Genomic DNA, 19,793 nt, shown 5'->3' with positions numbered 1-19,793 from the left:
GGAAGGCAGGGAAACTTGTGTAAATCTGTCCACGGCTTGCTGTAAGGAAGGAACAGAAATGTGGCTGAAAAAGTGGTCCCTGGCTCTGCTGCAGGTTAATGGCACATCCTGGAATTACATTTGCATCCATTTCTGGTCCATTCAGATTATGGTAAATCATTGGTTTCACAGCTGTTGATAATGTGTATTCCTGCTCTTGGTGTGTGCTAAATGTTCCTCTTGTTAAAAAGCAAGGGCTCCCATCTCTGCCAGCATAAATTGGTGGACTCAGGCAGCTCATTTCCAGCAGGTTCTGCTACATGTATTTAATATATTTATATATGGACTTTCACGGGCGCCAACTTGGGGCCCAGGCCTTGTGGGGCCTCGGAGATCATGCCCGAGTCCTTGCAAGACCTCCCAACGCGACTTCCGGTTTGTACCGGAAGTTGCATCAGAGCCCCCAGGCCTCCTGGGCCTCCTATAGTTGGCACCTATGTTGCCTTTCCATCATTTGATGTCAAGGAGTGTCTCCACCCCCATTGTTCAACCCAGACACTGAGGTCCAGCGCTGAGAGCCTTCTGGCGGTTCCCTCACTGTGAGAAGCGAAGTTACAGGGTACCAGGCACAGGGCCTTCTCGGTAGTGGCGCCCACCCTGTGGAATACCCTCCCATCAGATGTCAAGGAAATAAACAACTACCTGACGTTTAGAAGACATCTGAAGGCAGCCCTGTTTAGGGAAGTTTTTAATGACTGATGTTGTAATGTATTTTTAATCTTCTTTTGGAATCTGCCCAGAGTGGCTTTGGAAACAAGGCCAGATGGGTGGGGTATAAATAATAAATTATTATTATTATTAAATTACTAAGGTGGCTCATGTAAAACTATCAAATCATGTTAAAAAGTTGACTTATTTTTTTAAAAAATGCATTTAAAAAAGCCAATAGAGCCAAACACACCAAGACTACATCAGAGAAAGGAAGCAATTTAGAGGCAGCAATCTTTAGGAAAATGCCCAAGAGAAATGTTTTGAATATGCTTGCCATATAAATGAGAGTGGAGACGTGCTAACTCTGTTTCTTTGGGAAGTGAATTCCAAAGGTGGGATGTGAAAAGTAAGAAGGCCCTGTTCATGGTCACCAGCCACCTCAATTCTAAAGAGATGGGAATATGAAAGCTATGTCCTCATAAACTCTAGCAAGGAAATCTCCATCCCTGTCAATACATTCCTAATCACACAATCAGAATCCTGTGTATTAAGCAATAATTACATGTCTCCCTGTTTTGGTTATGAGTCACTATCTTATTTCTAGAACTCTTGCCTCTTTACTCATCCACCATCAATTTTCTTATGCCCAAGATTTCTCTTCATCAGTGTGCATTTTTCTTAGGTGTCCGTTTATCAGTGAATCTCCTCCCTTTATCATCTGTTTCCTTCCATTTGTCAGTATCTTCAAGAAGTATTTATAGACTAATCTTTTGCTCAGGCCTAAGTTGTGTGACTCACTTCCTCAGTTTTCCTCTTAAGCAGCCAATTCTTTGACAAAATAAAGGGCACTAATGATTATGCACTTAAAACAGACAGGAGGGATTTGTGGACAACTTCTGCTCTCAAGCTGACTATTTTAGAAGAGACATCACACAAGGAGATCAGAAGTTGTCCACAAGTCCCTTCTGTCTGTTTTAAGTGCATAATCATTAGTGCTCTTTATTTTGTCACAGAATTTACCGGTACTTTGCTTCTAGGGAAAAGTTGAAGTCTTCATTCCCTGGGGCAGCCTTTCTCAACCTGTGGGTTCCCAGATGTTGTTGAACTATAACTCCCATCACCCCTAGCTAGCAAGGCCAGAGCTCAGGGATGATGGGAGCTGTAGTCCAACAACATCTGGTGACCCACAGGTTAAGAACCGCTGCACCTGGGGCAAGGGGTAGGTGGGGCTGTAGCTCAAAGTGGGCAGGGCCAGAGCAAGAGGCCCTCCTCTTCTTTCTCCCCCTCCCCTCTTCCTCTCACCTCTCTTTCCCTCACTACAGAAAATCTCCTCACTCCATCCCAAGGCAATTAGACTTGAGGGAAGGGGAGAAATTACCAATTCATGCAAATTTATATCCTGACTTTCACAGTCATTTTGCATCAGAATGCACAGCAGGTTATTTCAGCTTGTTTTTAACTCTCTTCCTAAAATCAGTGGTCTGATATTTTCTTTCCTCCCTACCCAGCAGCAACACACAGTAGTCCTGCATTAGGGCTTCAGTTGCAAGAAATTAGCTTTCCTTGTGAAAGTGCCTGGAGTGAGGCTGGGTTTAGCAAAGTTAGGCCAGATTGAAAAGGGTTGTGTTCCTGAGCCTCACTCTTGACACTTCACTGAAAGACGCTAGTCCTTTTTTATTGTTCTTCTCATCTCAATAACTGTTGAAGTGGCTCCTGTAAATCAATGGTGCAAAATACTTTTAGAATGAAAGGAGCTTTATTTAAGATGATGATGTTCTATGCAGTGGTGTTTCCATCAATCACCCCCTCAGAGAGCTGTCTTGGAGGCTGACTTCCCAATATAAACACAACGGAGCCAACTGTCTCTCTTGAGGATTCTATAGCACTCTCTGTAAGATGATATTATTGAATACACAGAGGATCTTCTCTCTCTCTCTCTCTCTCTCTCTCTCTCTCTCTCTCTCTCTCTCACACACACACACACACACACACACAGGCTTTGTCATTAGCTAAACAGTTCTCTAAAATATGCTTGGTTGAGGCCAGAGATAATTCTCCTTAAACTCTGCAGATTGCGAAATAAAATCCTTTCTACTGACCAAATGCATTTTCCCTTAGCTGTGGGTTTAAAATAGAGATCAGCAACTGGAAGACCCAGGGCCATATCTGTGCAGCTGAGACCAGAGCCATAGCTCAGTGGTAGAGCATACAGAAGGAGCCCTCCATTAAATCCTGGAGAGCAGCTGCCAGTTTCCAGTGCTGAGCCAGAGGAGCCAATGGCCTGTCTTGGTATAAGGACGCTTCCTATATTTCTAGAAGACAATTGGTGGCAACCACAGCACTCCCAAAGAACAGGATCCAAATTCTCAGAACTAGGCCTCAGCCTAGCCCTAGACCATCTCAGTGACCCAGAAAAGAAATCGCATTACAAATATGCCCACATGCCCCACGCTTTGCCCCCTGAACTCACTGGGCTACACATTTAACACATTTAGCTTGTTAACTCCTACCATGCTCATTATACTCCTTCAGCAATGTTATTAATGCAGCAAACCTTCCATCAGTCTGTAGGGTGAAGGAAGAGCCAGTCTGTAGGGTGAAGGAAGAGATTTTTGAGCCTGCACAACTGCTCCAGTATCCAGTTCTAACAGTAGCCACTCAGTTGCCTCTGGGAAGCTCAAAGCAGAACCTAAGCGCATGAGCACACTCCCAGTGGTTTCCAGAAATTGATATTCCTTGTGCCATTGTTTCCATCAGCACCCGTGCTTCCTTAACAGTCATTTCTTTAAGGGTTATTAGTTCCACCCCCCCCCATCTAGTATTGCTTCAGAAGACAAAGGTATTGTGTAGTTTTGTGCCACAAGTGTCAGGTTTTGTGCTGTCATCTCTTAGTTGGCATTTTTGTGGGAAGTGGCACTAAACCTGGGTTCTGTGGCACAAAACATTGTAAGTTTTGATGTGATAACACAATATCTTTTTTGGGGGGTGGGGTGGGGAGAGGTTAACTATGAACCTCAACTGGAACACGTCAGTACCAACTAAGATTTATGGAGGCTTTTTGATATTTTGTGATATAAAACACCACACAGCTTTGGCAATACCCATTTTGGCGTATTGTTGTTAACACTCCTATTCCTTTGGGCCACTCAGACCCAGAAAATATACTGAAAATGAAATATAACCCTGCTTTCTTTTCAAATGTTACTCTTGACACCTTTTGGCTTTACACTAAGCTGGTCAACGCTGAGGACTAGCCCTGACAAATTGGATCCTATTCCTGGCAATGCTGTGACGGCCATCAGTTATGTAGCATCATGGCAATGGCAGCGCTGTGATGACTGCCTTTAGTGCTGGTTTATAGAATACCTGGGAAATGATTCCCTGGCAATTTCTTTCAACCAAAGCCCTGTAATTTTACTCCAACTACAGACACACTATACCTTTAAAGCACATTTGAAGCAGATTTTCTGTCTCAAAGAATTCTGGGCACTGTAGTTTGTTAATAGGTTGCTGGGAATGGTAACTCCATGAGGTGTAAACTTTACAGCCCAGAATTCTTTGAGGGGGAAAATGCATTTTAAAGGTTTAGTGTGTACACATGAATGCCTCCTATTGCAATATAGGGATAACAAATGTGAAAAGTTCCTCCTTGCTCAGTGTGTATTTCTCCCAAGCTGGTATAAAATTGGTCGGGCTTGTGTGTGTGTTTGCTTTCCAAACTGTTTAATACTCAGTTAAGCTCTCTAGGAACCATGCATTTTAGGCATTGGAAGCCATATAAGAATCAGGTGGCTTGTGTCTGAGGTTCCTTTCTTTCCCACAAGTGTCTTGATAATAGAGGAATTAATTTAGATGGGTTCAGGTTTGTGCCTGTCAATGGCAGCAGTCTTTCCCCAAATATTTGGTCTTAAACCTGCAGAGAACATATTTGCTCTTCATAGAGCAAGTCATGCAGACCTTGTTCAGGCAAACTTCCTAATGTCATCAGGTGCAGCTTGGCAGAGTTTTAAAAAACCAACCAAAAAGTCCAACAGCATCTTAAAGATGAACAGATTAATTGTGGGATAAAGATTATAACAACCAGGAGTCTTTAGCAACTGTTTGCTTTCTATGGATCTCTCAAGAAATCTCTGTAGAAAACAGGGACAGTAAAGTCTAAGTGAGGGAGAACTGTGGGCAAGTCTTACTTTTTTTGGGTGGGAGGGAAATGATCTTCTGATTGAGGGCAGATTTCCATGACCTTTTCCTCCACCTCCCTGTTGGCTCATTCAAATAGTTTACAAAGCCGACATGGGTTAAAAGGCAAGCCCTAATAATGTTTGCATGAGTTAGTCTTGCATTTGAGAGCAAGGAAGAGTGGTTTGTGGCTTTTGTTTGTTGGTAAGTGTGCAGGCTTATTTTTAAACATCCCTGCATATTAGTCCATGAGTAGAGCTGCTATCAGCTTTGTTTTTAACTCTGTGGAGATACTGAAGGGTTTTAGAACCACATGTCTATTGTCTTTGCAAACAGTTATTTTTGTCTGTTGTTATCTGATGTAGACACTTTCTTAGTCATACAGAATTTGCAGAGTGCTCATCATAAATATATGACCTTAAGCATGTTTCAAGACTTGACTAACAGTTACCTAACATTTTTATTAAGGATTTTTAAATGTTACTATTCAAAAGAAGTCCAGAGACCAGGGTAAACACATTTTTTTAGAATTGTTATTTATTATTGTGGCTTGTTACTATGTTTTTTTGAGATCATGGGTGCTGTACAGAGAATGATTAAATTAGTTAGTTTGTTTTAACCATTTTTGTTGGGGTTTGATGTTTTTGAAATTGTTTTAAAGGGTTAAATTATGCTAGAGCTGCCTATAAGGTAAGGTAAGTTAAGAATATGATGAATAGATGAAGAAATATTTTGTTTAACATTCTGTTGACTTACTTGTCCTGCTATCTTTTTAAAAAACACCCTCCAATAAAGCTATATACTGGAATGCATTAGGCATATCTTGCAATAAATATTTCTACTTAGGGTTGCCATATGTCTGGAATTTCCTGGACATACCTGGAATACTGCAGTTGGAAGCAGTGTCCGGGTGGAAATTGGCAAAATGTCCGGGAAAATCTGGATGTATGGCAACCCTAAGTAGAAATATTTATTGCAAGATATGCCTAATGTATTCCAAAATAGCTCAACAACTTTTGTGTCTAATTTTTTTTTGAAATATGGCAACCTTATTTCTCCTTCAACCATAGTTTTAAGCCTTTGGTCAGGTTCACACACAACGTGAAACCTTTTTGGGCACAGAAACACATTTGAAATTGAAGAAATTGCTGTTGGCATCACAAAATACCCATTAAAGAGAGGAAAAAATGGTGATGCTTTCCCTCAAAAAGAAAACCAGACAAAAATTGACACCCTTGCCAAAAACAAATATAACACAGACTAAATGTGCAGGCAGCCTCTGCCCCCCCCCCCGAAAAAGAGCTTTCACTTTTTGGGTTGGTAATGCTCAGTTTGTGCTATTTTTGTTGACTTACGGTTCCGTTGAAATGTAAGGATTGCTTGGCCTTTGTTTCCTAAGGTCCTGTTTAGTGTTTAGATCTAAACTCATGATAGGTTAAAGCAGAAATAGCTTCAGGACCTACTTTCTTTGTTCCTGTACAGGTTGAGACAAGTGTATCTGGCAACATGTGTGTGACTCAATAGATGTATATAGTCTGTAATTATATGTTTGTGTGAGCAAATGGCTTTGCAGAGCATATGCATGCTTGACATTACTTGGGGAGGAGCCCCCAAAGTAGGTGTAATGTATGTGACTGGAGAGTTAGAGCAGTTGAGAGAGAGCTGGGCCCTACCCTTGTAACAGGCTTTGTGTATGTGGCTTGGAAAATCACATTATCTCACTTGCCCATGCCTAATGTTCATTGTGAGTTACAAAGATGCTTAAAAACACATGTGTGTGCAAATGTGCTGTATAAATGGGTGGACAAAAGGTAGATTGGAATCAAGTGGTAGATCTTGTGGGATAACCAGCCTCTTAGAACCAACATGCTCCAGTCTAATTAGCACATGAAGGGGTTAATACCATAGAGTGAGCTGTCCTGCCAGGCTTAGCTAGATCAATTCTCCCCTCCCCCCCCCCACCTTGAGAGGAAGGTAATCAAACCTGTTGTTCCCCTTCAGTCTACCTGAGAAGCTCAGCATGGAACGTGATATGAGCTGTTTGCTCCAAGCCATTCTTCTATTCCTATACCAATAATTTATACTTTCACCACTATAACCAAGCTAAGTTTTACTGCCTGTGTTTTCTGGCTGATATATGGAAAAGCACATGAACCTGACCTTTGAAGAGTTTCTAAATCCTACTTTAACTTACCAAACGTGATCTTTTTCTATGCTAGGGGAAGCTTTGGGAGGAACGTAGAAGGGCATCTCACTCCCTTTCTGATTCCTTTTCCTTGCTTAGCTGGTGAATGAGGACCCCAAAAGGCTTACATGCCTGCTTTCATTAGCAGAAAAGCTGATGGTGAGCATGAGGAACTGCGGTAATTTCCTTCTCTGTGTATGCATTTGTAAGTAACAAGATGACATTGCCTGCAGGATCTTTGTAGTCTTGCTAATAAAGAACATCTTGAGATGTGTATAAACAGCTCCAGAGAATTCTGCATGTTACGCTTTGCATGGTCTTGTGCAGCCAATAACTCATTATGGTGAATGAGAACAGAATGTCTTAGAATGAAACACAGGCTGTGTAGAAAGAGGGGTGGAACCAAAGAGCACCCCAAATCTAAACACTGCCTAAGTTTGGTGGAGTTTCATTGGCATCTGCTTGTCTGGACACACTAGTGAGGTTTTGTAGCAGTAGGTTGATGTGTGGGCATCTATGTCTTGGCATGCGGTTGGGTTTGCTGGCCTTTGTGATCTCTTTCAACTCTGTGATTCCTTTTTCCTGCAAGCCTGAAGTTGCAGGCAGAGAATTTATTAAAATATTTATATACTGCTGTATCAGAAAAATGTTTGCAACAATATAAAAACATAAAACCAAACAATAAAATCATATCAAGTTAATAACAAGTTAAAAGCAAAAAGAAATGAAAAATGGATTGTGCTGAGGCTCACACAGAAAATTCTGCTTTCTACTCATGGGTCAACCACTATCTTAAGTGAGAGCACTTCTGTTTTTCAGATTGGGCATAAGTTTGATTTGAGGATGAACCACCTTAACCTTTGAAGAGGGAGAGGTGCAGTTTCTCCTAATAGTAGTTCAATTCTAATTTCCTTTCTCTGTAAGCAAAACAGCTCACTAGGCCTAGATTTGAAAGTTGCCAGTTGCAACCACGTCCCTCTTTTTTACAGCCTTCCTTAAGATATAGCGGCATTCCTTTCCTATGGCTGCTAGACGAGAATATTATTATAGTAGGCATCCATTTCATGTAACTACAAGTGAAGTGCAAATTGAGTGTTTAGTTAATAGGTTCATTGCCGTGTTTCAGTTGATCTAACCAAGCTGTTGTGCCGAGACAGTCTTGTTGCAAAGTTGACTTTGTGGTAGCGCCCCTTTATGCCTAGCTGGTGACTTGTCACATAACCAGTGTGCCAGTGCTCATCCCATTTTTTTCTTCAGCTTTACACTTCGTGTTTGAAGTCAGATTTGTGTGCACAGTGAAGCAATGCTATGTGAATTAAGGTGCGGCAGGGATGGGGCGGGGCTAGGCTTGATTGAAAGGGGAAATAATGCCTTGGGTGGTTTTAAACTTGCAATCTCCTGTGTTCAGACTGAGGCAATGTGCCTAAAGCTAAAGGGATCTTTGCCTCCTTTCTTCTGATAAGCGGAGACTTGCAGTGGTTTCCTGAACTTTGCCCTTGATTGGATCAACACTATGAGTGCAGTGAAGGATTTTGTGTGCTCTGCAAATGTAGGCTAGTACATTTCTATTGAGTGCAAATAAGAGCACACCCTCAAAACCCCACCTTTCCAACTCCCCTTGTTTTAAAGAGAAATTTCTAGCCCCTACCATTGTGAAAATGTATAGGCAGTCATGTTGAAGTTCGAGGGGTGGGACTGCGCAAGTTTTCCAATTAGTGGGGTGAGGTTTTTTTGTTTTTGTTTTTTGGTGTGTGTTTTTTTGCAAAAGCAGAATAAGCAATATGATCACTTGCTGGATTTGCCTAATTCACATAGGTTACAGAACCCAGATTTCCTTGGAATGGAATGCAGCATACTGGAACGCAAAATTCTGGGGTGGGAATTTTAGTGCAGCATATACAGCTCTGGAGCTAGATAGTCTGTTCCTGTGAGTTGTGTTGACTTTGCATTTCCAGAGCACTGTAGAAAAGACTGATTCGTTCTTCTTGATGGAAATGAAAAGAATATGCTAGCAGTGAAGTGGGATGGTCTGTATAGCTTGTTTAATTTCCAGTAGTACTTTCCTTGGGTTGCTGATTTAAATGCAAGAACAGTCTCGTTGTTCAATAGGATGCTATTCCTGGCCAGGGCCAGTGGAGACAGCAATGATTGTTCTATGACTCACTGGCCATCCGTCCTCCATAAATCAGCATGCTTCATAAACCTTCTGCTGTTCTCTGACTATAGCACTAAAATCGATGGGAGAGCCCTCTTTTAGCACCTCTTCACAATCTTGTTTGCTTTACTAGCAGTGCTATGCAACTCGTGGAAGATGGGGATGGGACTAACAAGATCCCATGTAGCTTTAAGAGCTTCGTGGAAAAAACATGTGGCCAATGAGCATTAATCAGAGCCCAAAAACTTCAAAATGTGTTTATTATGTACACACAGAAGTCTAGTCAAGCTACCCATATATTTTAAGCATGTTGGATCAGAGTCATGCATAGCTAAATGCTGTCCCTCACTGGGAGAGAAAATATGAGAACATGGTTAATGTGCAGTTGAGTGCAGCTTTAAAATGGAAATATAATACTTTGAAGCAGCTGGTAGGCATTTACTTTTGGGTGTCTTGTTCCATAGTTAACATGATGCTTCCAGCTTCTTCCAGCTGTGACATGTCCATACAAGGGTTGAAAGAACTGATTCATGCACTATGATGGTACATCTCATCATAGATGTGGCCTCTGCAGAGGAGAGGAGAGGTAGACTCTCGTTCAGAAAAAGGGCAACCAAAATGATCCAAGGAGATGAAACAACTGCCCTGTGTGGAAAGGTTGCAGCGCCTGGAACTTTTTGCTTAATAGAAAACTTCTTTCAGGGCTGAACCCGCAGCCATTTCTCCTGCTAACCACAAGAAGAGCCACAGGCCTATCTAGCCTAACATTCTGTTTCTCAACAGTAGCCAACTAGATGCCAATTGAAAGTGTAGAAACAGGACACTCACCACCATAGCAGTTTCCCTCTTGTGTTCCCAGAAGCTGGTTTTCAGAGATTTACAGCCTCTGGTACTGGATGTAATATACAGGCATCGCTACTTGCAGCCATTGATAGTCTTATCCTCAGTGAATTTATCTAATCCCCTTCGAAGGCCATCCAAGTTGGTGACCATCAATGTGTGTTGATCTGTCCTAAATCCATCACCATTCAGCTTCACTGAATGACCCTGGGTTTCTAGCATTATGAGCGGAAATTTAGCATCCTTCTGGGACTGGGACGTGCATTTATCCAAACTGTATGAAGGTAATGGAAGTCATCCTTGCACTGCGTATGTACCTTCAGGGAGTAGAGGGCAATTTGATCATAATTGTATCCATGAAGAGTTGGCTTTGTGACAGGTTTGTAGACCGGATGGCAACTTGCCTGCTGAGATGAAGGTTATAGGTGCCACCCATAGTTTAGATAGCCTGTTAGATTGTGCAGAGGAGGAAGTCAGTGTTTGTGTGAGCAGGTATGCACCAGTAAGAAGGAGAACTGTAATTGTGCAGAACTGGAAGGTAACATTGAAGACCACAACCTCTGAGGTGGTAGCTTTCTCTGAAATGCCACCCTGTTCCATGTGCAGGGTGAGTTGGTTAAGTGAAACTGATCTGTCTCCATGTGTAGATGAGATGGTTACACAGGGAGAAAGATTAAGGTGTTTGGGGCATTGGGGAATGTTTTGGGATAAGCTGGGCCTATACCACTGAGAGGGGACCCTCTGCTTGAACCAGAATGGAACCAGATGCCTGGTGCTTAACATCAGAAAGGTTGCAGAGCATTTCTTTAACAAACCCTTGGAGGGGGGGGAAGCCCACGGAAATGGGAAGATGTCCATTTCAGGATGAATCATCCCTACAGGGTGAGGATGAACATGTTTCTGATCATCCAAACAGAGGTGGGGTAAAGCTGGACCATGAGCAAGCAGCAGAACATGAAAGCCAGTCAAAGTGCCAGACAGGGAAAACTGTAGTTTCTAGGATCCTGTGTTTTTTTTGGGGGGGGCGGATCATGACAGCAAAGCCAGTTTATTTTTGTAGCACGTATGTCTGTTTCAATTGTTGATATAATCTGTTCTATCTATAGATAAACAAAAGGATTTGTTTTTTGTCCTGGGGACAGTAAATCTCTCATCTTATACAAGCAGTATATCCCAAGCGGGTGGGGTGGGGGGAGCAGTGGATGAGAGTGGGATTTTTGAGGACCAATGGATGCCTCTGAAGCTCCTTTTTATGTTTTGGCAGAGCTGTGCGGTAATTTCTCATGAAGACTGGGCTGTCAGGAAGCCAAGGAAGGAGCCTTGTTGTTCTCTCCCTTTTACTATCTTGGATGTATGCTGTCATCTCTCAGCCTCTCCCCTTTGCTTGTGAACCCTGCTTGCTGCCAGCTATGCTGTCACATATCCTAAGAGAAAAAGAATAAAACTTTCCTTGCATAATTAGGTAAAGGGGACAGACTGAGATGGCTCAGACATGGAAATATTCCCATTCTGGGAATCTCCTCCTGCCCCCAGTGCCATGTACCAGTTTCTGAGGAGGTGACATAGCTTCTGAATCATGTGAGAGAGGAAAAAAGGGAAAACTTCTCTGCACCAAACACTTAACTGCACATGAAATCCAGGAGTGGGCTGCTGTTTCTAGCTCCACGTCATTAGGGGAACCTGAGCAAGATGATTTTTCATATGCCTGTGCTCTGGGTTTTTGTGGTTTTCCAGCACAATCCAAGGTGCTAGTGAAAGCTTATAACAGGGATGGGGGGGCCTGTGGCTCTCTGGATGTCTCTGGACTCCCATCAGCCCCGGCCAACATGGCCAGTTGTCAGGGTTGAGGGGAGTTGTAGTCCAACAACATCAGGAAGACAACAGGTTTCCCCATTTCTGGCTTATGAAATTTTGGATAGCCTGAACCTAGTCTACCTTGAAGAAGACGTTTGGCTATATGACCACATACCTGCTAGCATCACCAGGGGGCCATAGATTGGTGGAGATGTGCCCTGGCACATAGTGATCTTAACTCCAGCGGTAATAGTAGGGAAAGGTCTGTAGCTGAGTGGTAAAGCATCTGTTTTGCATGCAGAAGGTTCCTCCAGGGTCATTCCCTGGAGACTCACTTCTGGTCAGTGTAGACAACAGATGGACCAATGGTCTGACTGGGTACAAAGCAGCTTCCATTGACCTGTCCTGGAACTGACAGGGTGGGCTTGCAGTATTACCAGCCATGTTTTCCCCCTTATGTGTTTCTTAAGTTACATCTTGGCAATGCCTCTTAAGAGTGGTGGTTGAATACAGAAGAAAGCTGGTTGACAGTTGCTTATTGAGTGTCAAAGGGGGAAAGGGTTTTCTAACAGAAATCTTCCCTTTTCTTGAAGCTTTTCCACAGCCCTGCTAAATTGCGACAATGCGTGACTACTCTGAAAACAAGGAAACATGTGGGACCATCTGTCTCAAATATCTCCTCTTCATCTTCAACTTCTTTTTCTGGGTAAGGAGCCAGCTTTAGCAATTTTGCTGATTTGTACTGTGAATTTGGGAGTATCCTGGAGCAGTGGGGCGATTAGGATGACTTTTTATGCTCTTCTGCATGATTTAAAGAGAACAGCCAGTCTGCTCCAAAATTAGCAGATAGTTGGAGCTTAGCTTCTAGCTGCTCCTTTATTCCACAAAAAGCACAGCCACATTGAGGTGAGTGCTAGGTTAGAACTTCTCCCTGATAGCTTTCTGAAGATGGGTGTTGATGGCATAGCCATAGGGGAGCATTCCACTGGGTTATCCCCAGATTGCCTTCTGAAGAGGTAAGTTCCAGGAAGGCTGGAGGCCCTCTACACATAGATAGGCCTTTCTTTATTCTACTCTTCCCATAACTTCCGTCAAAAGTGACCATTAGAAATCTTCAAAGCAGTGTGATAGGCAAGGATAAGAGTGAAAAGGTGCTTCACTTGAACTTAGATCCTCATTGAGATCAGCAGGAGCCCCTCTGCCAAGGGACCCTGAATCAGACCATGGTGAACCACCATTGATGAGGCAATAGGTGGTTCTGCTAGATAATGGTGCCTCATGTTTTCTCTACCCCAGCTGCATTTAACTCATTATCTTCCTTTCTCTCTTAAGCTGGCAGGTGGAGCCGTGATGGCAGTGGGCATCTGGACCCTGGCTGAAAAGAGCGATTACATAAGCCTCCTGCAGTCCAATACGTACATGGCAACAGCCTACATCCTGGTGGTGGCAGGCGTTGTGGTCATGATCACCGGCATCTTGGGCTGCTGTGCTACATTCAGGGAGCAGCGGAGCCTCCTGAGAGTGGTGAGTATTCTTTGAGCAAGTGGGAAGACCTCAGTGTAGGCAGGGATCGACACGGAGAGCCACGCTAAATTGTAACAGGGAAGTAGGGGTTAAGACAGAAAGAGAGAAATGTTTGGGTGGGGAGACCCACCACTAATTCCGGCCTTGGGAAGCTACTGCCAATCAGTGTCTGCAATACTGAACTAGATGGACCAGTGAATATAACCCCTGTTGGATCAGGCCAGTGGCCCATCGAGCCCAGCATCCCAGCCAGATGCCTCTGGGAAGCCCACAAGCGGGACCTAAGCTCAAGAGCATTCTGCCCACCTGCAGTTTCCAGCAACTAGTGTTCAGAGGCATGGCTAGACTTGTGTAAGGCATCTTCCTGTGTTCCTGTGAGATCCTTCATATGCTCCTCTTTCTGACATCAATAGGAATAGCTGTGTTGCAGAAAGTGTGTCAGAGTATAATGTGAAAAGTAGGCTTGCTCCAACTAAATGTGTTGGTGGGGCTGGGAAATGGACGCGTTCTCTGCCAGTGCAGCCGTGAAAAAGGAAGGTGTGAGGCGGAGGCCTCTTTCGCAGGGACACCACACAGTAAGGACAAAGAAAGCGCTATGATATTTCTGAAGTGGTATTTCTCATGGCTTGTGATGATACTGGAGCTGACATGGCCTGTAGACCATACCAATCCCTCTTGGCAGGCACACAATGGCCCAGTGTGCGGAAGACTTCTCCCTTTTTGTTTCTGTCTTTCCAAGCCAGCAATTACAGATGAAAAATTTGGTACAGTCCTTTTTTGTTGTTTTGCCACAGAAAACTAATGATTGTCTCTTGGGAACAAAAGAGCCTTTTGTTGCCATTCTCCCCTCCCCTGAGTGGCTGGTTGTGACAGATCTATTGTCGCCTGTCTCTTGGCCTCCGGTTTAGTTAAGCAGCATGCACAACAAACACTTTGTGGCCAGCCAGGCAGAGTTGGCTCAAAGGCTTCTGCCAATCCTGAGCTTAAGCCCATATCCCAGCCTTCATCAGCCTGGTGCCTTCCCTCCAGCTGTGTTGGACTACAACTCCCATCAGCCCCAGCCACCACCATGGGAGCTGTAGTCCAACCCAGCTGGAGGAAGGCACCAGATTGGCAAGGGCTGCCATACCCCAAGCATATTTTCACAGGTCTAGAGGGCCACTTTGCACCAGGTAACCCCAGTTTCTTTCAATGTCGTAATCTTGATGCTCAGTACAGAATGTCATATGTAAGAATAGTCTTTGTGGATCATCATGATGAATGAAAGTTTGAGAAGTGATGTGTCAGTTGTGTTATTTTATAGCCATAATGATTGAAAGCTAGAAGATATTCCTTTATAATGATGATTGTATGTAGATGGCCCACTGAATTAGAAAGTGTGGGGTCTTTCTCTCTCCTCCCCCACCCCTCCAACTCAGATCATATGACTTCCATAAAACTTTATTTTGGAGGTACTCCAGTAGATGATTCACATAGGATATTTAACTGATCTTCCTTCCCAGTTGTGGAGTATCATCCCCTCCCTGCCCCAAAGGCAGCTCTCTTTGACTAATAGGAACTCTGATGGATTCTGTCCTCCTGCTCCAACCTCACTTCTTAAAGAAGAAATGTGCTTCTATATATATTAGATGTCTTATAGCTGTGCTGTTTTAAATCTGGACTTTTCTATCAGCCCTGATCGTTCTGCCATTGAAGAAATATACATATAGATATATCTCCTCAGTGGTGTGGTTGTGGGAGGAGGAGTGTACTTTCAAAGAGGACAATGTTAGAACACAAGCACTGGAAATTACAACTTTCCAGCTCCTTAGTTGATTGTTTCCTCTTTCCTTAATGTACAAGCTGGACAAAGGGATGATGTCAGTAGCTCTGACTAACTTGTCTCCAAAAAGAAAGCAAGAAAGCGGTCCCTTGGGTTAAGGTGTGTTTCTGTTCAATTTCAGTCTCCCATTTTGGTTAGCCAGAGCGCTGCTAGGTTACTCATTCTCATGGTATGAAAGGGATACCTTGTCCAAGCATGCAGTTGGTCTGAGGCTTCAGCAACACTTTGTGGGGTGAGTGAATGGCTGATGTGGTGTGCTCACAGACTGGAGACTGCCTGGCAGAGAAACCCTTCTAACTTTTACTGTTCAGTTAAATAACATTTATGCTATGACCTTCACTAGTGTGTATTTCCAGGGCAGCTAGCAAAGGAAGTAAATAAGAAAATTAAATCCCTCAGATGAAAGATTGAAAGGCAGTTATTAAGGAGCATAAAAACACACACATGCTGGTCTTTAAACTTTTCAAGAGCAGCATAGAACTTCATAGGTTTTCCAACGGTTGGAAACACTCTGTGAGATAGGGCACCACAACTGAGAAGATCCTTGCCTAGTCACTACCCGCCTTAATTCCAATGGCAGGGGATTTGCAGGATGGTCTTTGGGTGTCCTAAGTTAGGGTTTGCCTGCATGGTGCTGCAGAAGTCTCCCCTGGGACTTGCAGGGATCCTGCTGGCTGCTGAAATGGGCTTGTAAAAAGCAGTGTATTATAGCCAGTGGAATAGGTTGTGGTGTGTGTAGCACCCGTGTCACTAAAACTGCAATACCAAAAAACACATCAGTAATTGTGTGTGGCTAAGTACCATAATGGCGGTGGCAGATACTTGTATACAAAGAGTTTCCAAGCAGATTTCAGATTTCTCCCATTATATCAATTCTAATTCTGTTGCTGACGGTACATGTACAGCTCAGGCTGTCATAAGCTTAGTGATGTAATGTGTCATGAGTTCTGAACGATCCAAGCCTTGCTCAAGTTCTGGGTTGGTTGTCAGCAGAAAGGTCCGCTTTAGGGGTCTCTGAGCAATTTGGGCAGGGAAACTCTTCTGTGTTGCACCCTGTGCCTGGTTGTATTCTTTGACGGTTCAGTCCAAAGTTCCGGAAGCTGCCCCTGTGCTGCTGCAGGCATGTTGCTGACTCTTGCCCACATGGGAGAGCCCTCCCTGCAAGAAGCCCAGCTATTCTGAAACCCTCCCTGCCCTCACCAAGGAAGCATTCCACTGCCCCCTAACAAGCTTGTGATGAGCTCCTAATGATGTCGCTTTGGAGGGCTTGCATTTCAAGACAAGTGGCATTGGCAGGAGAGAAGTAGGAACCACAGCTGTGAAAACCGCCCAGGGATGAACCAAGGCTCAGTCACTCGTGCTTTGCATGCAGGAATATTTGAGGCTCAATCCCTGGTATTTCCAGTTAAAAGCATTGCAGGTAGCAGGACTACGAAAGACGGCTGTGGAGATCCATTGCATATCTGAGTAGACCATGCTAGGCTGGGTGGACTTGAGTCAGCGAAACGCAGCTTCATGTGTTAACTACACTGGTTTTTGTTGCTGAATCTACTGAACTCAACATGTCATCTCTAGCTGTGCCACTGGATCCCAGCAAGTTACTTTCCCCATTCCGTGCTGCCCATTCTCTGGGCTTTCAAGCATTGGCACCCACCTCTGCTTGTTTTGCCAGTCTATGTTTCTTGGGGAGGAAGTGGAATCGATTTGTTAGCTTTGAGCATTTCCTCAAAGATTTACATAGGGAACCTTTCACTGGTGGTGACATTATGCTCTGGTCTATTCTAACATGTCATTTTGGTTTTTTGCAGTATTTTATATTGCTGCTGTGCATCTTCCTGCTTGAGGTAATTGCTGGAATCCTGGCCTATATCTACTACCAGCAGGTAAGCAGCCACTAATAACTAGCAAAGAGCCCCTCAGTTTGACAGGCTGTATTTTCCAGGGTTCTCACACCATTGCCTTTCACTTCTCACAAGTGTCCTGGTGTTTGTCATAAAAAAAGCATGCACATGTTTGTTTGTTTGTTTGTTTGTTTGTTTGTTACACTTATATACCACCTTCTCCTTCAAGGGGGTGTACAAAGTTCTCCCCATTTTATCCTCACTACAACCCAGTGAGCTTCATGGCTGAGCGGGGACCTGAACTCTTCATCGCTATGTCACACTGGTTCTCCTTTCGCTCTGCACAGCCCCACCTGTCATTCTGCTGTGGTTTCCCTTCATACTCCCATGTCCAATCCCAGCCAGCCCTATAGTGACATCGGTGGCAACATCACAGGTGAAAGAAGCCTGCTGCTGGCAGAGGCTCTTCAGTTCCCTATGAACATGTCTGTTGCAGAGATGAGTGATGCCGCTGTGGCCAATAAACTGATACCCTGAACTGATGGGGTGAGGGTGGGTGTACAAGAGATATTTAAGTGTCCTAGAATAGCAGGCTCGTATTGTGTGACTACTGAGAGTTCAGTTTAAAGGTGTGTTATGAGCCCATCTTGTCCTACCTTTTTTCTCTCCCGGTACCTTCCTCTGATGTATAAAAAAAACTTACTTTCATTTCAAATCTTATTTGCATGCATTTGTTTACAACATTGGCCCAAGCAGAGCCAGTTTTGTGGTGCAGCAATGTATTTATTTATTTGACTCCATTTATGAATCACTTCCCATAAAATATGTTGAAGCCATTTCACAGTGAAAAACATTGTCAACAAAAATAATTCTATGTGTAAAAAAAACCATTTCGTGGGTCTACTCTGAGTATGTCTCTGTACGATATCACCCAGTGATTTATATCAGTTTGATTTTTTTAAAAAAATTAAAAAAACTACCACTGCCACCCGAAATGGTATTTGCCTATGAATTGTGTATGAGTTTGCCAATTTAATACTGCATGAAATAGATCAGCATTGAGTTGATCCAGAAAAAGTGTCTTGATGTGTGAAAATACCCTCTAACAAAGCATCTGGCTAGCTGCTGCACCTGTGCTTGGAATACAAATTTCCCTTTGCATTGCCTCTTTCTCTTTTCCCTTGTCACATTACTGTAGTATGAAATGGACTAACAGTCTGATTGCTTGTGCTGAAGATTCCCCCCCCCCCCACTTACTAGCAAAAAGCTCTTGTTACTGTAGCACCTTCCTATTGTATAAATAAGTGTGACTAAACTCAGAAAAGCTCAGTGGGGAAAATAAGAGGTCTACATGCACCAACTTCCTCAGGATCATCCATATTTTGTTTAAACGATTCTGATGTCAGCATTCAGCTACAAGTATACAGATCTGGTGGCCTAAAGGCAATGGGAAGATAGGTGTGTGACAGAACACCGTAACTCAGGTCTTCACACATATCCTTTTATAAAACAGATGTGTGCATTTCGACAAAGCTTGATCTCCTGGGCTACACCACATGCGTTCATAAGCTTTGCATAGATCAGCCGTTCCCAACCTGGCGCTCTCCAGATCTTGCTGAACTACAGCTCCAGTCAGCCCCAGCCAGCGTAGCCAGAGGTTATCAAGGATGGAAGTTGTAGTCCAAAACATCTGGAGGGCACCAAGTGAGGGGGGATGACTGTTCTAGATGGGGTTTTTTATTGTATGTCCCCCCACCCCATAGCCTTTGAGAAGACACCCTTGCAGGGATTTTGTTGCATCTTATTTATTTAATGGGTAAGGTAAAATGAAGCTAACTCCTATATCCAGGTTTGCATGGAAATTGTTTAATAGACTGCCTTGAATAATTCCTAAGCAATCACAACTTCATATGGACAGAAATCATCCAGCACAGAACAGGCCAAACGTTTTTTCAAAGAGAGGACGCTTTCTTTTTCAAAAGCTGTCTGAGGAATCATTAGCTCTTAGCATGATTATCCAATCAGCTTCCCAGGAAGGATGAGCTAATTTAAAATGCTGTTTCAGGAATGCATGGTATTGAGTTTGATAATGCAAGCAAGTGAGCGTGGCATGCTGGGATTTGTAGTTTGGGGAGGGACACCAGTGTTTGTGTGGATCCTACTTGTTTTGCAAGCCTCTGTTTCTTCTGTCTGCCACACCTTCCATGCAAGCCTCCTTTCCCCTTATATCTAGGACTGAATGCACTTTGTCTTTTGTGATTCTTCCTCTTATTTTCCCCTCCTTGCTTCCCTTTCCCCCAATATGCTTATAAAACTCTGTGTATTTGCTTTTGCTGCCTTTGTTCCACGCTGCAGTTCTTTCCTATGAGCCCACAGGTAATTTATTTTGTTTTTCCTGGAAGGCATCTGCTAATTGAGTCTCTCTCTCTCTCATTTTGCTTTTGGTGCCAGCAAACCTTTCCCCCTTGTATTTGTGTGAATTATTCATCTCTAAAGCCTCATATCATTTGGGTTCAAATCAAAGCACTAGTCTGGCAAACAAATGATGCTCTAGTCACTCCTTTGATATGTTTACCTTGTACAAGTGGAATTTAAGGATGTATCACTGCCGTATTTTGATGCAAAAACCCTTGCTTTGTTTCCTGGGGCATCCGCTCCTCTCCCCAAGTGCTTCTGTGGTAGAGCATTTTCTTTAGATGCTGAAAGGTCTCTGGGCTGAGTTCCTGACATTTGCAGTTAAAAGATCTCCGTGGGTTGGGCTGAGAG

At 43.5% G+C, this 19,793-nt stretch overlaps 1 protein-coding gene across 3 annotated transcripts in view; it reads left to right on the top strand.

Moving 5' to 3' along the window:
* Nucleotides 1–19,793, top strand: part of CD151 (CD151 molecule (Raph blood group)) — a 38,779-nt gene that overhangs the window by 8,524 nt on the left and 10,462 nt on the right. For 2 of the 3 annotated variants that reach the window (XM_081922569.1, XM_081922571.1), the window contains exons 2-4: nucleotides 12,445–12,546; nucleotides 13,173–13,364; nucleotides 16,995–17,069. In XM_081922569.1, the coding sequence (XP_081778695.1) occupies nucleotides 12,463–12,546; nucleotides 13,173–13,364; nucleotides 16,995–17,069 (351 nt within the window). In that variant the 5' untranslated portion in view covers nucleotides 12,445–12,462. Of the gene's footprint in view, nucleotides 1–12,433; nucleotides 12,547–13,172; nucleotides 13,365–16,994; nucleotides 17,070–19,793 lie in introns of all 3 variants that reach the window. The other variant, XM_081922570.1, reaches the window with a different exon arrangement.

This window comes from Podarcis melisellensis (genome assembly GCF_964234715.1).
Source record: "Podarcis melisellensis genome assembly, chromosome: 1".
NCBI lineage: Eukaryota > Metazoa > Chordata > Lepidosauria > Squamata > Lacertidae > Podarcis > Podarcis melisellensis.
The sequence above is the reverse complement of the archived record's forward strand: the minus strand, read 5'-3'. Positions and strand labels throughout refer to the sequence as shown.